General features: G+C 42.2%; 1 protein-coding gene across 11 annotated transcripts in view; it reads left to right on the top strand.

The window, feature by feature from the left end:
• Positions 1-23,227, top strand: part of ptpn20 (protein tyrosine phosphatase non-receptor type 20) — a 440,815-nt gene that overhangs the window by 25,815 nt on the left and 391,773 nt on the right. For all 11 annotated transcript variants that reach the window (XM_087982468.1, XM_087982474.1, XM_087982476.1 and 8 more), the window contains exon 2: positions 17,312-17,452. In XM_087982468.1, coding sequence (XP_087838594.1) covers positions 17,329-17,452 — 124 coding nt within the window. In that variant the 5' untranslated portion in view covers positions 17,312-17,328. The remainder of the gene's footprint in view (positions 1-17,311; positions 17,453-23,227) is intronic.

Below are 23,227 nucleotides of genomic sequence, written 5' to 3' on the forward strand. Positions count from 1 at the left end.
AACTGTCAACTCTTAACAAAACCAAAATCCTATGGAAGCTGCAAATCTGAAATCAAAACAGAAATAGCTGGAGAAACTCAGTGGGTCTGGCAGCATCTGCTGAGAGAGAAACAGAGTTAATGTTTTGATTCTGATATGACTCTTCTTTAGAACTTAACCATCAACTCCTTATCTTTGTTTTATTTTACATGACATTTCCTATAGAGTCATAGAGAAACATAGCCTTCATTCCAATTCATCCATGCCAACCAGGTTTCCCAAACTAAACCAGTCCCACTTGCCTGTGTTTGGCCCATATCCCTCTGAATCTTTCCTACTCATGTACCTGTCCAAATGTCTTTTATGTTATTTAGCTGTGATGAAATGCTAAGGTTAGCTTCAAGAATGCGAGAAATGCCTCACAGCGCTAGAGACCCGGGTTCAATTCCCGACTCAGGTGACTGACTGTGTGGAGTTTGCACATTCTCCCCGTGTCTGCGTGGGTTTCCTCCGGGTGCTCCGGTTTCCTCCCACAGTCCAAAGATGTGCAGGTCAAGTGAATTGGCCATGCTAAATTGCCCATAGTGTTAGGTAAAGGGGTAAATGTAGGGGAATGGGTGGGTTACGCTTCGGCGGGTCGGTGTGGACTTGTTGGGCCGAAGGGCCTGTTTCCACACTGTAAGTAATCTAATCTAATCTAATCTAATTTACTTGTGAAAGGAATCTTTAAATGGTAAGAAAAGATTAAGAATTAGATAAATAATTCATATTACCTGGGTGTTGACTCCCTATTGCTTAGTGTCAGGTACCTTGCTCTTAATCCTGCCTTTGTATTACTGACCCATTTACATGTATTACTGACCCATTCCTGATTAGATTAGATTCCCCTAAGTGTGAAAACAGGCCCCTTCGGCCCAACAAGTCCACACCGACTCTCTGAAGAGCAACCCACCCAGACCCATCTCCCTCTGACTAATGCACCAAACACTATGGACATTTTAGCACGGCCAATCCACCTGACCTGCACATCTTTGAATTGTGGGAGGAAACCGGAGCACCCGGAGGAAACCCACGCAGACACGGGGAGAATGTACAAACTCCATACAGACAGTTGCCTGTGACTAGAATCAAACCCAGAGCTAATCACTCAGCCACCGTGCCACTTCCCAAACTGTGCCAGGTCCCATCCTCCTATTGAAGACGCGACATTGTGAAGAATAACAGGAATGATCTTGAAGGACCCACCATCCCTGAAGAAACTGCTGTTGAGCACTCATAGGGACTTAAGAACAGGACAAGGTTATTAGCACTGTAAGGGCAAAAGTGAGGACTGCAGATGCTGGAAACCAGAGTTTAAGTTAGAGTGGTGCTGGAAAAGCACAGCAGGTCAGGCAGCATCCGAGGAGCGGGAACCGATGAAGGGCTTTTGCCCGAAATGTCGATTTTCCTGCTCCTCGGATGCTGCCTGACCTGCTGTGCTTTTGCAGCACCACTCTAATCTAAACTATTAACACTGTAAGCCTTTTCCACTATTCAGTAAGATAATAGCTGATCCGTGACTTAACTCTTATGTACCTGCCTCCGTCCATATCCTTTGGTATCTTAAGCTACCAAAAGTATCCAATTTAAAATTCATAATTGATCTAGCCTCAATTGCAATTTGTGTATAGGACATACTGGTTTCTACAGCCCTATTTTGCATATTTCCTTATTTGCCTCCTGTAAGGTCAGGTTTTGATTATGTGCTTTGAGCTGAAACTTCACAACCAGTGGCGTCCATATACAAGTTATTAGGTCTTCCTGGCATTGTTAAAAAAAAGTTAAGGATCACTTTCTTAAGAAAATCACCCCTTCTAATATTTCCTCCTTTGGCTTGCTGTCCAATTCCATAATGCATCTGTGAAAGACTTTGGGACATTTCTCTCTGCTAAAGAATTCATTGAATTCAGTTGTCATAGTTTGAGTTAGTTGTTTAATGAGTCAATAAGTGGTGATCTGATACTGTATTTCGATTTGAACAAACATTCAAATCAAGAAACTTTGAATTAAGAACCGATTTGACTTTTAAAAATAAATTTGTAATATTTGTCTATCTAAAGTGTTTCACAAGATTTACGTCAGTTTAATAACTCAGACTATATAAATGAACCATATCTCAGGTTCAGAGATTACCTGCAAAAGATTTCATTGGGTTAGGCTACATGACTTCAGTACTTGAACAGCACAACCTCGAGAGATTTACTGGAGCCTGTCAGCTCACTTTATTATTTTCAGATTGCAAAAACCTGAGAGAATTCTAATTGCACGAGTGTACAAGTGACTCAAATACCAAACATACACCGAAAGGAAATATCTGAAAGCAAACATCACAATTGTCAAACCAGGAGATGTAGGAGCAGGAGGTTTGAGGGAGAAGGCAGCATCTTCCTAACCCATCAAATAGGTCAAAGGCAGCAGATACTTGGGAATACCACTGCCTGCATGTTCCCCTCCAATTTGCTCACAATCCTGACTTGGAAGTATATCGCTGTTCCTTCACTGCCGCTGGATTAAAATCCTGGAACTCCCTCCCTCACAGCATTGTGGAACGACCTGCAGCACATGGATGGCAGCATTTCAAGGAGATAGCTCACCACCACCTCCTCAAGGCGCCACAGGAACCAATCCCATGGCCTCCATTTACAGGCAGTCCCTGAAATGTGAATGGGTTATATTAGATTAGATTCCCTACAGTATGGGAACAGGCCCGTCAGCCCAACAAGTCCACACTAACCCTCTGAAGAGTAACCCACCCAGACCCATTCCCCACATTTACCCCTGACTAATGCACCTAACCTACTCATCCATGAACACTACGGGCAAGTTAGCATGGCCAATTCACCTAACCTGCAGATCTTTGAACTGTGGGAGGAAACCCACACAGATACGGGGAGAATGTGCAAACTCCACACAGACAGGCGGGAATCGAACCCAGGACCCTGATGTTGTGAGGCAGCAGTGCTAACCGCTGAGCCACCATGTTACCATGGTCTATAGTGTTTAGATTGGCCAAAAGAACTGAAGTCTTACTTTTGCATTTAATCTCCATTTTTTTTTCACCGAACGCAATCTTTAGCTGACATTTGAATAACCAGTCAACAGCAATTTGTGTGCTTGCTTGGGTAAATTTTCCATGCTCTTGTCCACTGTCAGCTGATGACAGTGGTTTGCTTAAACCCAAGGCATGGGAGAGTTAAGCAAGAACAGAGCCTGTAACTATATTTCTGTAGATAACTTCCTATTCAAAAAGTTAACTTTGCTGACGTCATTACGTGACCAATGTGAAACAATAACGAAAAATATTGACAACGTGAAGTTGGAAAGGAACTTTATTCGAACACAAGATCTGGAATAATATAATCACGAATTAAACTCCTAACATGTTGCAATGAACTTTAGTCTTAAAGTGCAGAAATGGCTGCTCTTGCAAATGCTTTTGGTTAAACTCCAATTAAATATTAATTAATATTCTGTTGGCTCCACGCTGTAGCTCTGAACCTGTATTTAGGTCAGAACATTATTAAAGTGGATGAAATGAACAAACACAAATGTTTCAGTCGGATTTGAACCTTGCTGCTGCTTAAGACTTTTGAGATTGAAGGGAATTCTAATTGTGATGGCAAAAGGTGGAGGACCATTCTGTGTGCTTAGGAATTGCATACCTTTCACCAATGATTGGAGGGAAATAAAATAGCTGTTTGCAGATTGATCTACAAAGTATGACTTGGAAATGTTTCCAGTTGGTACAGTTTTGAATTTTAAGTCTAACCTAATATCATTCTAAAAACAAGAAATAAATCAGGAGAGTGACAAAGCTCAATATTGAAGGGTTTCTCAAGCAGCTCTTCATTGTTATAATTCTCACAAAGACATATTTGGCTACCTTGTATTGTTGGACAAGTCTGAAGACATAAGGAGACTTTAAAGACATTTAGATATGCCAAGCAAATGTGCAAACATGTGGCACATGGAATATGCTTGGAAAAATGTGCACTTGTCTAATTTGACAAGAAGAAGAAAAAAGAAGCATATTGAATAAATGATGAGATCTGAGATGCAAAGGGATCTGATACCTTCAGCACATAAATGACAAAAAGTTAGCATGCTGGTACAGTAAGTAATTAAGAAAGCTAAAAGAATATCATTACTTATTGCGAGGAGAATCAAATACAGAGGCAGGAAGGTTATGCTTCAGTTGTACAGAACTGGGATGAGACCACAGCTGGAGTATTGTGTACAACACTGGTCTCCTTATTTAAGGATTGGAAATACTGAAAGCGTGTCAAAGACAGTTTATTGGAGTAATACCTGGAAGGAACAAGCTGTCATGAGGAAAGGCTGGACAGGCAATGCTTGCATCTGCTGGTGTTTGGAAGAATGGGAGTGGACCTGATTGAAATGTATATGGTCCTCAGGAGCTTTGATAAGTCGCATATGGAAGTGTTGTTTCCTCTTGTGGGAGAATTTTGAGCCACTATTTCAAAATAACGAGTTCGGACACAGATGCCAATTTTTTTCTTTTCTCAAGAGGGTCATATGGCTTTGTTCCATCACCTTTTGAGGAAGACTGATCTAGAATCCTTGAATATTTCAAGATAGATCCTTTATAAGCAAAGGGCTTAAAAGATTATTGAGGGTAGGCGGGCATAAGTCATAAGTCATACAGCACGGAAACAGACCTTCGGTCCAACTCGTTCATACTGACCAAGTTTCCCAAACTAAACTAGTCCCACTTGCCTGCATTTGGTCCATATCCCTCTAAACTTTTCCTATTCATGTAGCTGTCCAACTGCCTTTTAAATGTTGTAATTGTACCAGCCTCCTCCACTTCCTCTGGCAACTCATTCCATATATACACCATGCTCTGCGTGAAAAAGGTGTCCCTCTGCTTCCTTTTAAATCTTTCCCCTTCCACTTTAAACCTATGCACTCTAGTTTAGAACTTCCCAACTCTGGGGAAAAGACCTTGGCTATTCACCCTATCTATGCCCCTCATGACTTTCTAAACCTCAACCTCCAATGCTGCAGGGGAAAATGTCCCAGGCTCTCCTTATAACTCAAACTCTCCAGTTCCGGCAAAATCCTCTGTAAATCTTTTCTGAACCCTCTCCAATTTAATAATATTTTTCCTGTAGCAGGGTGTCTAGAACTGAACACAGTACTCCAGAAGAAGCCTCGCCAACATTCTGTACAACTTCAACATGACGTCCCAACTCCAGTACTCAAAGTTCTGAGCAATGAAGACAAGCATCCTAAATGCCTTCTTAACCATCGCGTCTACCCATGATGTAACTTCCAAAGAACAATGTACCTGAACCCCCTAGGTCTCCCTGTTCGACAACACTACCTCGGGCCCTCCCATTAACTGCATAAGTCCTGCCCTTGTTTGTTTTACCAAAATGCAACACCTCGCATTTATGCAAATTATCCATCTGCCAGTCCTCAGCCCATTGGCTCAAATGTAAAGTAATCAGATCAGCCATGATCACATTCAATGATGGAGAAGGCTTGAAGTGTCAAATGGCCGCATCTGACTTCTAATTTGCATCCTTTATGATGTATTATTACGACACCGGTCATTTTTGAAACCCATTCCAGACTCAATCGTAAGGATCCATTTGAAATTGCTTGTTTCGCCTTGATAGAGCATAAGCCAGTCTGATGCCAACAGTAGATTTGATGGTATTTAGCAGGGTTGATAAAAGACAGCACTCAAAATACTGGAAAACGCCTTGTTATTATCAGCCCACAATAATAGCCTCCGTCCTCTTGATCCACCTATTCTGTGTAATTCTTTGATTCCACAGCCATGGGAAAAGTAGGTTTCTTTATTCACATACAAAGAGAAAGAAAAGGAAGGTGGAGAAAGACAAATTATAATATGTTTTGAATCCATCTACACAAATCATGTGAACAGTTGCAGATTATTATTTAATCCTTATTTTCTTTAGATATTACAGTGACTTGGGAGAAGGGTTTTGCTACAAACATTCAGTGAACATTTTTGCGTTGCAATTGAGTTGTTTGTTATCCTTGCTGAGTGATTTCCAACAGGCACGGCCACTGTGAAGGCTTTGTTTGTGAGGGAGACATTTTGAAACCATTAAGGCTTCCGCAACCATGTTGGGAGAGACCTGACAGGCCAGAAAGACTGGAAAGATAAATCATGCCACGTACAACAGCAAGACAGCCATTGTGTTGTGCAGCGTGTGTGAGATGCTTTGTCAGCGTTGCCTAGGTATTCCTCACATGTCTAATGAATGCTGGCCTACTCCTTGAGACTGCGGTCCAAGTGCTCAGACACATTTCGCGAGTCATCCCAGACTCTGCCAAGTCTACCCTTCATAAACATTTGCAAACTGTGAAGCTAGGACCTAGTTTGCCTGTATTCATGCCTGAAGAGATGGCGCTATATGTTCTGACATTTTGAGTGAATACGCGGCACACGGCTTGTGAAACAATCATTTAAGAATTGAAAGGGAAAAGAAATACACATGGATTTGAACCATTTATTTCATGTCCTCTGATCACCCCAAGGTCGTCCTCCTTTAACGATGTACTTTTGAAGAGTAATTTAAAATGAGGAAACATGACAGCTAATGTATGTGCAGCAAGCTCCTACCAGCAATAACCAGATTGTTTGTTTGTTTGTTTTGGTACTCTTGGCAAATGTTGATCTGGACAATAGCTTGTCATGGAGTCATACCAAGGGCTCTTTAATGTTTACCTAGGAGAGTAGACAAGGTCTCGAATTACTGTCTGGTCTGAAAGATATCACCTCTGAGAGTTCAGCACCAAAGTATCTGTCTTAGATTTCTGTTTCTCCCCCAGTTAAGACCATAAGAAATTTAAACAGGACTATGCTATTCAGCCCTTTGAGTCTGCTCTGGCATTTGGTAGGATCATGGCTCACCCAACATTCCTCATGTCCACCTTCCTGCCTTTATTCCATAAACCTTAATTCCCTGACAGATCAAGAATCTATCTCAGCCTTGAATAAACACCGGCACTCTGTCCCCCACAGATCTGTGTCACGGAGTTCCAAAGACTCCCAACCCACTGAGAGAAGAAATTCCTCCTCATTTCAGGCTTAAATTGGCGGCCCTTCATTCTGAGACTGTAGCTTCTAGGCTTTTCCATGAGGCAAAATATCCCCTTGACCTTATTTTTATTCATTCAAGGCCTGAGGCCGGTATTTATTGCCCATGGGGCAGTTATATTCAACCACATTGCTGTGGGTCTGGAGTCACATGACGGCCAGAACAGGTAAGGATGGCAGTTTCCTTCCCGAAGGGGGATTAGTGAACCAGGTGGGTTTTTTCCCCAATAATTGTCAATGAATTCATGTTCATCATTAGACTCTTAATTCCAGAATTTTATTGAATTCAAATTCCACCATCTTCCATGGCAAGATTCAAAGCCAGGTCCCCAGAGCATTCCTTGGGTTTGTGGATTAATAGTCCAGTGACAATACCACTAGGCCATTGCCTCCCCATTTACATTGATCCTGTTGAGCCCCTTTCAAAGAGATCATTTTTCGTTCTTCTAGATTCCATTGAGTAGAGTCCTAACCTGTGTAATCTTTGCTCATAAGATAATTTCTCCATACCAGGGATCTTCCTAGTAATCTTTGAGGAGAAAGTGAGGTCTGCAGATGCTGGAGATCAGAGATGGAAATGTGTTGCTGGAAAAGCGCAGCAGGCTAATGCCCGAAACATCGATTCTCCTGTTCCCTAGATGCTGCCTGACCTGCTGCGCTTTTCCAGCAACACATTTCCATCATCTTCCTAGTAATGTAAGTCAATTCTAGAGAGTGGACTTGAGCCATGTTATCTTAAATTGTTTGTTCGTGTAGCCATTAGCGAACTCAGGATTGGTCAGCAAGTGCTGCCTGATTGTGGAATCACATCTAACAATGGGCATTTTGTTTTGGGTATTTGAAAGCACATCTGGTTTGATGCAGTCTTTATTCAGCCTATTATGGACATGCTGTTTGCTTTGATCAGCCAGTTGCTGGGATGCACGGCTTATGAACCTGACATTGCATCAGCACTGAAATATACACAGTGTTATTCAGTTTGTGGTAGGAAGAACATCTTTTTTGAGCGAATGGCAACACCCTGTGCATGAAAAATACTCCTCATATCATCACGGCACAGTGGCAGATTGAAATGATTTGATTAACCTGTTGTTCAAATGATTGAGATACTTTACCTTTGCAGAACGATTTGAGGTAGACTGGATAGTCCTCCAATCTGAAAAAGCTAGGCTTTGACACATTGGTGAGCTGGTGCACTATATAGTAAATCATAATTTGCTCAGGATAGCTTTGTGCTCTATTTCTGTGCCAAATTTACAAAGTGAGCAGTTGACAAAGGGCCGTGTTCACACCATTGTTATTGAGGCCAGTCTTCCTAATACATTTTGATTTGAATCCATTTTGATATTGTGCAACTCCATTAATAAGAAAAAAGGCATCTTAAATAACACAGATAAAAGTGTTTAGTTTCATACAGCGCAGGAACAGACTCTGCATCCATGCCGATCAGATTTCCCAAGTTCAACTAGTCCCACTTCCTTGCGTTTGGCTCATATCCCTCTAAATCTTTCATATTCTTGTATCTTTCTAGATGCCCTTTAAATGTTGCAATTGTACCAGACTCCTCCACTTCCTCTAGCAGCTCATTCCATACACGCACCACTCTCTGTGTGAAAAAAGTTGCCTCCAGGAGCCCTCACTCTAAACCAATGCCCTCTAGTTTCAAACTCCCCAACCCTGGGGAAAAGACCTTGGCTATTCACCCTATCTATGCCCCTCATGATCTTATGAACCATTATAAGGTCACCCCCTCAACCTCCGACACTCCTGGGAATGAGGTCCCAGTCTATCCATCCTCTCCATGTAATCTTTTCTGTACCCTTACTAATTTAAATAATGCTTCCTATACAAGGAGACCAGAATTGTGCACAGTATTCCAAAGGTAGCCTCATCGATGTCTTGCACAGCTGCAATATGATGTCCCAACTCTTGTACCCAATGCTCTGACCAATGAAGGCAAGCATGACAAACACCACCTTCACCACCCTGTCAACATGCGACACCACTTTCAAGAAACAATGAACCTGCATGACTAGGTCCCTCTGTTCAACAACACTCCCCAGGGCCCTACCATTAACTGTGTCAGTCCTGCCCTGGTTTGTCTTACCAAAATGCAACACCTCACGTTTATCTAAATTCACTTGCCAGCCATTTGGCCCATCTCATAGAGTCATAGAGTTGTACAGCATGGAAACAGACCCTTTGTTCCAATACAGCCATGCTGACCAACTATCCTAAATTAATGTAGTTCCATTTGGCCCATATCCCTCTTAAACATCTCCTATTCATGTACCCATCCAGATGCCTTTTAAGTTGAGTAAGATCTCTTTGTACCCGTAGATAACCTTCTTCACTGTCCACTATATCACCAATTTGGTGTTATCCACAAACTTACTAACCATATTTCCTGTATTCTCATCGACATCATTGATAGAAATGACACATAACAATGGATGCAGGCTTCCAGTACAAAATGTACAAGATTCAACAGAGAAGCAACTCAATAAAATGGTCAAGCAGCCTATGACCTTTCAGAACTTAGGGCTGCTTGAAAACCCTTTGAATTAGTGATGCTGCCTGCTTAAGAGGTGATGAACTTTGTTGTTCCTGTTTGCAATGAGGAAAAGTGCACTCTGTAGTGTGACAATTTGTTTGGATGTACAGATTTCAGGGATCTTGTTTTATTGGTAGTTTATTCTTGGTGAACACTGTCGGAATTATTGATTTCTGTAACAGGGCAACTGGGAATCTTTCATAAGAAGATTTTTTTCCCTGAAGTCAATTTCACCAATGAACTATTTCTATAGCATCTTTTCTCATGTTGTAAAATTTTCCTCTGTACTTGACAGGAGAGTTACCAAGCAAAACATGACATTGAGCCTCATAAAGGGACATTTTGGGAAGACTTTGGCGAAGGAGAGATGTTTTAAAGTGCTGTAAGATGGGGAAGAGAGGGGTAGAAGAGGGAATTCCAGACACGTGAATTTTAAATTCCTCAACTCCTCCCCCATCATTTCAAAATGCAATTTCATTAATAATTTAGTAATGTTGCAATTTTCAAAGTTCTTAGTGGTTAAAACCTCAATTTTGATGAAATAAGAGAAATTCCACAGAAATTATTAAAGTTTAATCTTTCTTTTTCAAAGATTGTGGATTCAATCAGAGTCCAAGATTATTTAAAGTTAGACCAGTGGGTCCTGTTTTTAGGAGTTTCCCAACTTCCTAAGGCACCAAAATGGCAGACAGGAAGCCGCTCACCCTTGCAACTGCAAATATGCCATCCACCATGTTGGCAAAGGACAAAGAAGAGATGATGTTTAACCATACCCAAAGTAGGTGTTGACTCATTGTCCACCATATAGGGAAAGGATAAAGAACAGGTGAGCTTTAACCACACCCAAACAGGTTTTAGCTCCTTTGTAAATATAAATTTGGAATATAATGCTTGCTACAGGTCTTTTGTTATTGTTTCCAAATTGGCATTTCTGAATTAGGCCTTAAACAATGAAAAATATGTTGAAAGAGAACTTTTCAGTGGAGGAAAGAATCCCTCCTGAGTAAATTTCAGCCGGATCCTCTTGGCAGTTGTCAGGCAGAACAAGCCCCTCCTGGTTCAGGTTGGCCGATCCCAATCAGATTGAGCCACCAGGGTGAAAAAAAGAGAACTCATTGGTTGACAGAAGCTGAAGACAAATGGGAGTGAACAGAAAACAAGAAGTGAGGAAAAAAAGTTTGCCCAACTAAGAAAACAATAGTCATTCGTAACTGGAAAAACTCAGCTGAGAGTAGATTCTCACAAAGTAAAGATTTTTGAAAAGGATAGAAGGCACAGAAAGCAATATTCAAACACTGAGTAGTAACCATAAATGTGTTTGGAAGAGAAAGGTACTGGTACAATATGGTCTCAACAGCCATGATTGGACATAGAGTATGCATGTCAGACATGTGCTATTCAGCCTGACTAGTGCATGTCAGTGTTTATACTTCACTCAGCTTCTTCCCATCCTTCCCCAATGTAACATTCAATGGTTTGATTGTTCTACAGTTGATTAGTTTTTTTTTTCCGATTCATTAACTCTTGTTTGACTGATTATGCCTGTGTGTGGAGCTAAAGAGTTAGGTACAATCACAAATCTGGGAATGTTCTGGAAGGATCTGGAATGTAAAGATCACATGTTGAAAACTTTTCACGTTCTGAGTTGTTTTAAAGTATTACAGATGAAAGATTTAGAACCAGAGCCATCTCTGAATTGCTCAGAGATAAATAAGCTACAAAGACTAGACTCATCTAACTGTGTCACTGTCTATCTCCCTATTTGCTACAGAACGTAGAACATTACAGCGCAGTACAAGCCCTTTGGCCCTCAATGTTGCACTGGCATGTGGAACCAATCTGAAGCCCATCTAACCTCTACTATTCCATTCTCGTCCATATGTCTATCCAATGACCATTTAAATGCCTTAAAGTTGGTGAGTCTACTGCTGTTGCAGGCAATGCGTTCCATGCCCCTACTACTCTCTGAATAAAGAAACTACCTCTGACATCTGTCCTATGTCTATCACCCCTCAATTTAAAGCTATGACCCCTCGTGCTAGCCATCACCATCCGAGGAAAAAGGCTCTTACTGTCCACCCTATCTAACCCTCTGATTATCTTATATGTCTCAATTAAGTCACCTCTCAAACTTCTTCTCTCTCACAACCTCAAGTCCCTCAGCCTTTCCTCGTAAGACCTTCCCTCCATACTAGGCAACATCCCAGAAAATCTCCTCTGAACCATTTCCAAGGTTTTCACATCCTTTCGATAATGCGGTGACCAGAACTTATGCAATACTCCAAATGTGGCTGCACCAGAGTTTTGTACAGCTGTAGCATGATCGCATGGTTCTGAAACTCAATCCCTCTACCAATAAAAGCTAACACATCATACGCCTTCTTAACAACCCTATCAAGCTGGGTGGCAACTTTCAAGGATCCATGTACCTGGACACCAAGATTTCTCTACTCATCTACGCAATCAAGAATCTTACCATTAGCCCAGTACTCTGCATTCCTGTTACTCCTTCCAAAGTGAATCACCTTAAACTCTATTTGCCATCTTTCAGCCCAGCTCTGCAGCTTATCTTTGTCTCTCTGTAACCTACAACATCCTTCGTCACTATCCACAACTCTACCAACCTTAGTGTCATCTGCAAATTTACTCACCCATCCTTCTATGCCCTCAGCCAGGTCATTTATAAAAATGAGAAACAGCAGTGGATCCAAAACAGATCCTGCAGTACCCCACTAGTACCTTTACTCCAGGATGAATATTTTCCATCAACCACCACCCTCTGTCTTCTTTCAGCTAGCCAATTTGTGATCCAAACCACTAAGTCACCTTCAATCCCATGCCTCCATATTTTGTGCAATAACCTACCATGGGGAACCTTATCAAACGCCTTACGGAAATTCATATACACCACATCAACTGCTTTACCCTCATCCACCTGTTTGGTCACTTTCTCAAAGAACTCAATAGGATTTGTGAGGGACAACTTACCCTTCACAAAACCGTGTTGACTATCCCTAATCAACTTATTCCTTTCTAGATGATTGTAAATCCTATCTCGTATCACCCTTTCCAACACTTTTCCTACAACCGAAGTAAGGCTCACGGGTCTATAATTTCCAGGGTTTTCCCAACTGCCCCTCTTGAACAAGGGAACAACATTTGCTATCCTCCAGTCTTCTGGCACTATTCCTGCAGACAATGTCATAAAGATCAAAGCCAAAGGCTCAGCAATCTCCTCCCTGGCTTCTCAAAGAATCCTAGGATAAATCCCATCCGGCTCAGGGGACTTATCTATTTTTACACTTTCCAGAATTGCTAACACCTCCGTCTTGTGAACCTCAATCCCTTCTGGTCTGGGAGCCTGTATCTCAGCATTCTGCTCGACAACATTGTCTTTTTGTCTTGCTATCTTGTTTCACATTCCTTCATAGGATGTGGGCATCACTGACTGGACTGATATTTATTTCCCATCCCTAATTGGTCTGAGAAAGTGGTGACGAGCTGCTGTTTTGAACCGTCCAATCTATGTGGAGTCTGCACACCCACAATGTTGTTAGGGAGCAATTCCAGGATTTGGACCCAGTGACTGAAGTCACGGCAATAAATTTCCAAGTGAGAACGGGGAGTGGCTTGGAAGGGAACATGCAGGTGTTGGCCCTCCCAGGTATTTGCTGCCCTTGTCCTTTTAGCCAGTGGAGGACATGGGTTTTGAAGGTGTTGTTGAAAGAGTCTTGGTGGGTTGATGCAGTGCATCTTGTAGATGGTACACGCTGCTGTCCCTTTGTGTCAATAGTGCGCACAATAACTGTTGAAGGTTGTGGGTAGAGTGCCAATAAGTGGGGCTGCTTTGTCCTAGTTGTGTTTTGTTTCTTGTGTTGCTGTAGCTGCACTCATCGAGGCAAGTGAGGAGTATTCCATCAATGCTGCTGATTTGTGCAGGGTAGAAGATGGACATGCTTTGGGGAGTCAGGAAGGGGGTTACTCACTGAAGGGTTCCGAGCTTCTGGTCTGTTCTTGCAGCTGCAGTATTTCTGTGGCTATACAGTGGTGCATTCTCAATCAGGGATCTATGCAGGAAAGAAAATTGAGTTGGTTCAGGTGAGGCATGTTGCTCAACTTGGGGCTTCACTCAAGATATCAATATTCTATTTCTGCTGTAAGAATAAAGTAATATGGATTGTACGTTCAACAGATATGACATCAAACATATATTGCTTTTAAGGGCACATCAACTGTCACATGGACTCTACATGTTTGGATCAAAAATAATAAATCAATATAAAAGTAATGCTCTCAAATAACCAAAATAATTACTTCTTAGATGAACTATCTTTCACTATAGTATCAAGGTTTTATCATCTATTGCCAATCCCTAATTGTCCTGGAACTGAATGGCTTTCAGAGAGTGTTGAGATTCAATTATATTGTCAAAATATAATTGTAAATGTCAAACCAGAATGAATAAGGACAGCAGATTTCCTTTCTTTTAAGGACATTAATGACCAGATGAGTTTTCCCCAACAATTATTCCATTGCTGAGATGTTATGAATTGATTTTGATTTCCAAAAAGACTTGATTCCCACAGCCCCAGATCATTATAGTCTGGTGACATTACCACAATGCTACCATCTACCTCCTTCTGTGAGCAGTTTTGGTACTAATTTTCCTAACCAAACGGTTCCAAAAGGTGTTGGAGGTGACAATTCTGGAGTTAAGGAGTTGAAACGACCAGAAATAGCTGCACCATTACAAAGAATATGTTTCATCATTAATTTCAGTTCCGTCCCACATACTGACAATGAATGTGCTTTGTGAATTCTAGGGTTTCTCCTGTTTCATTGCTGATGTTTGCATGCATTGCTCTGGTCTTTCTAATTTGCAAATGAACTGAATAATTTATCGTCGTGTACCTGTGTTATACTTAGGCATGCTGCTTTGAATTGCTGGCAAAACAGCAGGCTAAACATTTCCACTTGGGCACATCAGCTTCAGTGTGAGCCATGGGATTTTAAGTAAATTACCAAAATGGTCGACACAGCAAAATCTAGAGATACATGGTAAATTAACTTGAGGCAGATGCTTGGTTTACATGGCCCTTAAGTGTGGCACGGTGGCTCAATGGTTAGCACTGTTGCCTCACAGCCAGGGACCCAGGTTCGATTCCAGCCTTGGGCGACTGTCTATGTGGAGTTTGCACATTCTCCCCGTGTCTGCGTGGGTTTCCTCCGGGTGCTCCGGTTTCCTCCCACAGTCCAGAGATGTGTAGGTCAGGTGAATTGGCCATGCTAAATTGCCCTAAGTGTTAGGTGCATCAGTCAGAGGGAAATGGGTCTGGGTGTGTTACTCTATGGAGGGTCGGTGTGAACTTGTTGGGCCAAAGGACCTATTTCCACGCTGTAGAGAATATAATCTAAAACAACAAACATAAAAGTGCATTGTACTGTCTCTTTGGTAGTTTTTGCGGGAAACACTGTTTCCAGAAAAGTCAATAAACCAAAGTTTAATAAACTGAAAATAAATGTCAAAAGATGAAAGGAGATGGGGGCAGATAAGGATTGGATTTAAGGTGAGCCTTTAGCATTGCTTATCACTGGCAGCATGGTGGCTCAGTGGTTGGCACTGCTGCCTCACAGTGCCAGGGATCCGGGTTCGATTCCACCTTTGGGTGACTGTGAATTTGCATGTTTTCTCTGTGTGAATTTGCTCCAGTTTCCTCCCATAGTCTAAAGATGTGTGGGTTAGGGTGGATTGGCCATGCTTAAATTGCCTGTAGTGTCCAGGGGTATGCAGGCTGGGTGGATTAACCATGGGATATAAGGAATTACAGGGATAGGGTAGGGGTAATGTGGGTTTGTGGTGCTTCTTTCTGAAGGGTGGGTGTGACATTAATGGGCCGGATGGCCTGCTTCCAAACTGTGGGGATTTTATATGTTGGTATGAGCTATCTGGTATATTTACTGTCACCATCCTCTTCCCTGATAGAGATCCAGGGGCTCTGGTTTATTGAGATGAGGTGAGGTCCTTGTCTTAAACACGATGAAGCTTATTGTGTGATTGCAGCCAGGGTAGATTAATACGGTAGACATGGTTACAGAGAATGTGAGGAAGGTCCCTACAATTCTGAGCTGTCCTTCCACCAAGTCTGTTTAACCTTCCATTAACCCTTGTCACACTCTTGCACAACCGAAACACTTCTTTTAACAGAGGGACTTGTTATGATCTAACATGCACTGCCTGAAAGGAGTCTGCAGTCAGACTCAACAATAACTTTCAAAAACAGATTGGATATATGTTTGAAAAAGGTGAGGTTTTCAGGGCTGTTTTCATCCATTATATAAATGGTTTGGATATGGACATAGGAAATATGGTTAGTACGTTTGCAGATGACACCAAAATTGGATGTGTAATGGACAGTGAAGAAGGTTACCTCAGAGTACAACGGGGTCTTGATCAGATGGGCCAATGGGCCAAGGAGTGGCAGATGGAGTTTAATTTAGATAAATGTGAGGTGCTGCATTTTGGAAAGGCAAATCAGGGCAAGACTTATACACTTAATGGTAAGATCCTGGGGAGTGTTGCTGAACAAAGAGACCTTGGAGTGCAGGTCCATAGTTCCTTGAAAGTGATGTTGCAAGTAGATAGGATAGTGAAGAAGGTGTTCATTATGCTTGCCTTTATTGGTCAGTGCATTGAGTGTCAGAGTTGTGAGATCATGTTGTGGCTGTATAGGACATTGATTAGGCACCTTCTGGAATACAGTTTGTTCTGATATAATGCAATAATTCCAATCTTGTGTCATCCCGTGTTATAAGAAAATTGCGCAATAGCTAGACCAAGTAAACTATTGGGGCCAAATCATGATGTAGCCAATATAGGTATGGAAAATTCGCATTCTACAAATAAAAATAGAAATTTTTCAATCGTATTCAAGCCAATTTGCGCTGAAGAAACACAGGTTAGAGCAGAACCAACTGTACTGTGTTCAGTTTTGGTCTCCCTGCTGTATGAAAGATGTTGTGAAACTTGAAAGGATTCAGAAAAGATTTACAAAGATGTTGCCAGGGTTGGAGGGTTTGAGCTACAAGGAGAGGATGCACAGGCTGGGGCTGTTTTCTCTGGAGCGTCGGAGGCTGAGGGGTGGCCTTTAAAGAGGTTTATAAAATCATGAGGGGCATGGATAGGGTAAACAGAAAAGGTCATTTCCCTGGGATAGTCCAGAACTAGAGGGCATCGGTTTAGGGTGAGAGGGGAAAGATTTAAAAGGGACCTAAGGGGCAACTTTTTCACACAGAGGATAGTGTGTGTATGGAATGAGCTGCCAGAGGAAGTGGTGGAGGCTGGTACAATTACAGCATTTAAAAGGCATCAGGATGGGTAAATAAATAGGAAGGGTTGAGAGGGATATGGGCCAAATGCTGGCAGATGGGGCTAGATTGATTTAGGATATCTGGTCGGCATGGACAAGTTGGACCAAAGGATCTGTTTCCGTGCTGTACATCTCTATGATAATGGAGAAAGGGGAGGAGAGTGGAACATGTTAACCAGTTCTTTCACGTAGCCAGCACAGGTGATTAAAGGGCCTTTGGGCAGTTACCAGTCGAACCTATTTATTTTCTGTTCCCTGTTATTTTCTTTGCAGGGTTTTCCAGTTCAGCCATGAGTAATTCTTTTGTGACTCTGGCTGAGGTCCTGGAGGCAAGAGGAAGTCCTATGGATGATGATGAAATTTGGGCCTTATTGTTGCAAGCTGCCGAGGTCTTGCAGGAGAATGCACTGCAAGGTAATTTCTTTACAAACTCCAGTTATTATTTAATTTTGACGTTGTGCCTGTAAGTGCTACAAAACAAGTTCCAATCTTCACAAAACGCGGGCACGATCACAAATGTCTGCTTTGGGCTCCCATGGATTGGGAGCCACCACTTCACAAGCAGCTTTGTTTGTCATTCACTTTGCATCATCAGCTTCTCATCCATCGGGAAGTCGGGAAAGCATTCCTCTGGTAAAAGCAAGAAATTGCAGAGACTGGAATCTGAGGTAAAAATGGCTACTCAACAGGTCAGGCAGCATCTGTGAAGAGGGAGACAGAGTTAATATTTCCTAAATATGATGACCATTGTCTAATGAAAGCTCCTCGAACTGGAACTTTAATCCTGTCTCCTGTGGTGAATTCTGCTGAGTAATTCCAGTTTATTTCTGTTTTATAATCACAAGGACATAAGGACCAGGAGCTGGAGTAGGCCTTTTGGTCCATTGAGCCTGCTCTCTCATTCAATAAGATCATGGCTGATCTTTTCATGGACTCAGCCCCACTTACCTGTCCTCTCACCGTAATCCTTAATTCCTTTACTGTTCAAAAATCTATCTATCTTTGCCTTAAAAGCAATCAGTGAGGTAGCCTCATCTGCTTCACAATTCCACAGATTCCCTTGGTTGAAGAAGGTCCTCCTCAACTCAATCCTAAATCTTCCTCCCCTTATCTTGAGGCTATGCCCCTTAGTTCTAGTCATTGCTGAGTTGTAGCTTCTTGTCTGATATATTATTAACGTTTCAAGGAGCATGATATGTTGGATTCTGTCAAAGGTTGAAATGGGCATGATTTAGGCACAGTTCCTTCTCGACACTTCCCTTTCTCTGCACGATGTGAGATGTGAACCGACAATGAGCACCAGGAAACGTGCCCGTAATCAAAGAGAGAGATTTTGAACAGATGATGAAAGAAGAAGAGAAAGAGGGCAAGATGATAGACATGGCCAGTAATATGGGCTGTAATGGCAAACATGCTGACTGGGGATTGAGTGGGAGTTAGATGACAGGGCCAGAGTTTAAAGAATGGTGTGCGCATTGAAAATCATGAACTCAGAGATGGTTCAAGGGCAGATTGGAACACTGTTTCAGAGAAACTTGCAGATAAAAACAAGAATTTTGCAATGAATGTGTTGGTGGAACGAGAGCTCCTGATGGTCCACAATTACAGGATGATTAGAAGGTGGGACTTAATGTTGCAGGACAAGGGCAGATGATGATACTTAGCAAGTCAGCAAGAAGAGCTGTGGAGACAGGAAGTGAATGGTATGGCTAGCCATTTGATTGTGCTAAAATGTATAGCCCAAGATTTTGGTGCTTTTTGATTAGAAAGGTTGAACCAATTAGGACAAAAGTCATTGTGTCGCAGTTAAATGTGTTAGAACTATGACCCACGTTGTTTCCCAAAGCCAGCACAATATTGACAGCTCACCACCCTGAATATCCTTATGCCTTCTGTCATTCTGTGCCATCTGATTGGATCTCATCTAATAATATAGAGCTTGCTGTTAGATCCCACTACAGCATTGATGATTAAAAATATACAGGTCCAAATGTTACAAATGATTTGTCACAAATAGAAACTCCAAATGAGATATAATATCTTAGTAAAATATTTACACCTGCATTGTTCAGGGCTGAACTGTAAAATGGCCTGAACTGGGACTGTGTCCAGAATAACTTTGCAGCTTATTCCTCAGAATATCGAATGGCTCTTGGAAGCTATTGCCAGTCTGAGCTGATTGCTGGTTTTGTTTGTTCTCACTGAAAATGTTCCACTGAAAATGCTACCTGTTTATTACAATACTCAAGCTGCTCAAATGTCAGGGCAGCTCCCTCTCTGTCATAAAAGTTTTCTGCTTTCTTAGCAACGTTACATAAAAGCAGCAAACACTTTGACCCTGGGAACTGGTTCCACTATCATTCGTCGACACACCCAAATGATTCTGAATTCCAAGGCTCAGGCTTTTGCCATACTGTGATGCGGTATGAGTGTTGGCATAGCCAGGATGCCATCTTCTGTAAAGAAACTAGCTTTAACCCATCTTACGGGCATCATTCTGAGAGTAGGTATAAACAGTGGAAAGCCAGGAGGCCATCCACATTTAGTTAAAGTGGCACTGATGTAAACAAACTGGCATTTAATACCAGAGGGCATCTTTTCATTAGCAAAATCAAATTGGGATTTAGCAACAATGGATTGGGAAATAAATCCACTCGATCTCCACTCTCAACATTCTTTCTGGAAATTTATTTTAATGGGAAGGTGTGCAGGTTGGGTGGATTGACTATACTAAATTGCTCATAGTGTCCAGGGATGTACAGGCAGGGTGGGTTGGCCGTGGGAAATGCAGGGTTACAGGGATAGGTAGGGAGATGGATCTGGGTGCTCTTTGAAGAGTCAGTGTGGACTCGATGGGCCAAATGGCCTGCTTCTACACTCGAGGGATTCTATGTTTCTATAATCATATAATTGAATTGCAGATAATAGAAGATCGACATGGTCACATGTTGATCTAATTGAAGCAAATTCAACATCATTGCCATGAAGGAATTTGAAGGAAAAGCAACTGATGTTGAATTTGCTTCAATTAGATCAACATTGATTCAACTTTACCTCACAAAACGGATACTTTCCATGAATATACTTAGCTACATTGTCCTTTTCTATTTAATTGGTTCGAGGACATCATCTACCAAATGAAGAAAATGTTTACTTAACAAATAGATTGCTCACTTCATCTCCTGTACAATTTTCTCGATCGGTTACGTCATTACACTCTTCAAAAAATGTCTCAAAACTCCACAAGGCCCAAGCGAAACCATGTTTGAAGATTATCTAAAAAAACAAAACAACTTCAACAATATCCCACTTAAGAATAAACAGCCCCAGTGTGTTTACAATGCTTTTGTTTGACTGTTTTAGTAGGCATGCTGCTTGTTCCTCAACCTCTCATGCACATCCATACAGCTGCATGTTACATGAGAGGGACGTGAACTCACTTAGATTCAGAGTTCTGTTCCCAAATCACGTGTTTTCTGACTTGTATTAGAAAGATGTTTTAACTGAGGTGAGGATGTCCGCTGTGGAATGGAATTGGAACCTATAATTCATAGAGTAGCGCTGTGCTGGAGTAAAGATGGGCCTCTATTGGCAGCATATTTTTACAACTATCGGCTATCTCAGTACACTTTGCAGTTGGTGAAGTACTTTCTTAAAACGTAGCCTCAAGAAAAAGCAAACTCCCATACAATGTGATGGTGTCTAGATAATCAGATTTTTTGTGATGGTTGGCTTGCAGGATAAACATTAGCGAAAGCACCAAGAGTAATGCTACTGGTCCACTTCCAAATAGGAGACAAATATAAGTTTCATTTTTAATGTACAGGGCCTCAGTTGAGGTCTTATGCAGCAGACGGGTGTGTCTGACACTCCCTCAGCACTCCAGGCAATGAGTGCCTGCTTTGTTTTTTCTGTCAAGTCCTGGAGTCAGTCTTGAACTCAGGAGGTTAAGGGGCAAGAATGCTTCTCAGCTGACTCAGTAGGGCAACACTAACACAGCACCTGAAGCCTTTCTGATGCCTGATTTGGTAGTGCTTTCCTTTTTGGATCATGGTATTAAATTGGAAATGGTAGCTGGGGCCTAATGTTCCCTTCAGACTCGCAAGATGTTTACCTTGACCCCACAGCCACTTGGAGCACAGGCCTAGCAGCCATGTTGGACTCACCTCTGAAGGTGGATGACCCTGCAATGTCAATGGCCAGCACCTCAATCGCACGTCTAGTGTTAAAGCAAACTATCCCTTTTGAAGCCCCCTCTGCCCGCAGCAAGCCCACTGAATTCTGCCCTCAGAATGAAGAGCTTGAGTTATCAGGAGAGGCGGGATGGGCTGAGACTTTTTTCACTGGAGCGTAAGAGGTTGAGGGGTGACTTTTATAGAAGTTTATAAAGTCATGAGGAGTATGGATAAAGTTAATGACAGGTGCCTTTTCCCTCGGGTGGGGAGTTTCAAGACTAGGGTGCATATTTTTAAGGACAGAGGGGAAAGATTTTAAAAGAGATATATGGGGTGTTTTTTACACATTGGGTTCTTGTGTGGAATGAACCTCCAGAGGAAGTGGTAGATGTAGCACAGTTACAACATTTAAAAGACGTTTGGATAAGTCTTTTATAAGTCATGAATAAGAAATGTTTGGAGGTACGTGGGCCAAGTGCAGCAAGGTGGAACTAGTTTATTTTGGGAACATGGTTGGCATGGACTGGTTGGACCGAAGGGTCTGTTTTCCTGCTGACTCAGGATTGTGGGAGGTGAAAGTGGGAGATGACTAGGCCTTCTCCCATCCTGGGCTGCATTCACCTTTTGCTCCCTCAGCAAGAGGTCAGACTGGCTTCCTTGGATTATACACCATTAATAGTTGGAGTCGTGTATAGGCCTCCAAACAGTAGGCAGGAGCTGGGGCGCAAGATACACCAGGAGATAGAAAAGGTGTGTAAGAAAGGCAAAAATTCAGTGATCATGGGGAATTTCAATGTACAGGTGGACTGGGAAAATCACATTGCTAATGGATTGCAAGAAAAGGAATTTGGTGGCACAGTGGTTAGCACTGTTGCCTCACAGTGCCAGAGACCCGGGTTCAATTCCCGCCTCAGGCGACTGACTGTGTGGAGTTTGCACATTCTCTCCGTGTCTGCGTGGGTTTCCTCCGGGTGCTCCGGTTTCCTCCCACAGTCCAAAAATGTGCAGGTTAGGTGAATTGGCCATGCTAAATTGCCCGTAGTGTTAGGTGCAGGGGTAAATGTAGGGGAATGGGTCTGGGTGGGTGCGCTTTGGCGGGTCGGTGTGGACTTGTTGGGCCGAAGGGCCTGTTTCCACACTGTAAGTAATCTAATCTAATATCTAATCTAATCTAATCTAATGACTTTTTGGAGCAGCTTGTGGTGGAGCTCACTAGGGAACAGGCAATACTGGGTTTAATGTTGTGCAGTGAGGCAGATATGATAAGGGAGCTTAAGGCGAAGGAACCCTTAGGAGGCAGTGATCATAATATGATTGAATTTACTCTGCAATTGGAGAGGGAGAAGATAGAATCAGAGGTAACAGTAGTACAGCTGAATAAAGGCAACTGCAGAGGCATGAGGGTGGAGCTGGGTAGAATTGACTGGGAGAGGACCCTAGCAGGAAAGACTGTGGAACAGCAAAGGCAGGGGTTTCTGGGAGTAATTCAGGAGACACAGCAGAGATTCATCCTGAGGAAAATGAAGCATGGTACAGGGAGGATGAGGAAACCATGGCTGACGAGGGAAGTAAGGGATAGCATAAAAGCAAAAGAGAAAACATATAATGTAGCAAAAGGCATTGAGAAACCAGAGGATTGGGAAGCTTACAAAGACCAACAGAGGACAACAAAAAAGAAATAAGGGAAGGGATTAGATTAAGTATGAGGATAAGCTAGCCACTAATATAAAGGAAGACTGTAAGAGTTTCTTTAGATATATAGAGGGCAAAAGTGGACATTGGACTGCTGGAAAATGACGCAGGAGAGATAGTAGTGGGGAACAAGGAAATGGCTGAGGAACTGAATAATTATATCTTGTCAGTCTGCATGGTGGAAGACAGGAGTAATATCCCAAAAATTCAAGAGAATGAGGGAACAGAGCTAAGTACGGTGGCCATCACCAAGAAGATGATGATAGAAAAACTGAATGGCCTGAAGGTGGATAAATAACACAGAACAGATGGACTATACACC

The sequence above is a fragment of the Chiloscyllium plagiosum genome, unplaced genomic scaffold (genome assembly GCF_037043375.1).
Source record: "Chiloscyllium plagiosum isolate Xiang-an unplaced genomic scaffold, Cpla_swu_hap1 HiC_scaffold_43, whole genome shotgun sequence".
Classification (NCBI taxonomy): Eukaryota; Metazoa; Chordata; class Chondrichthyes; order Orectolobiformes; family Hemiscylliidae; genus Chiloscyllium; species Chiloscyllium plagiosum.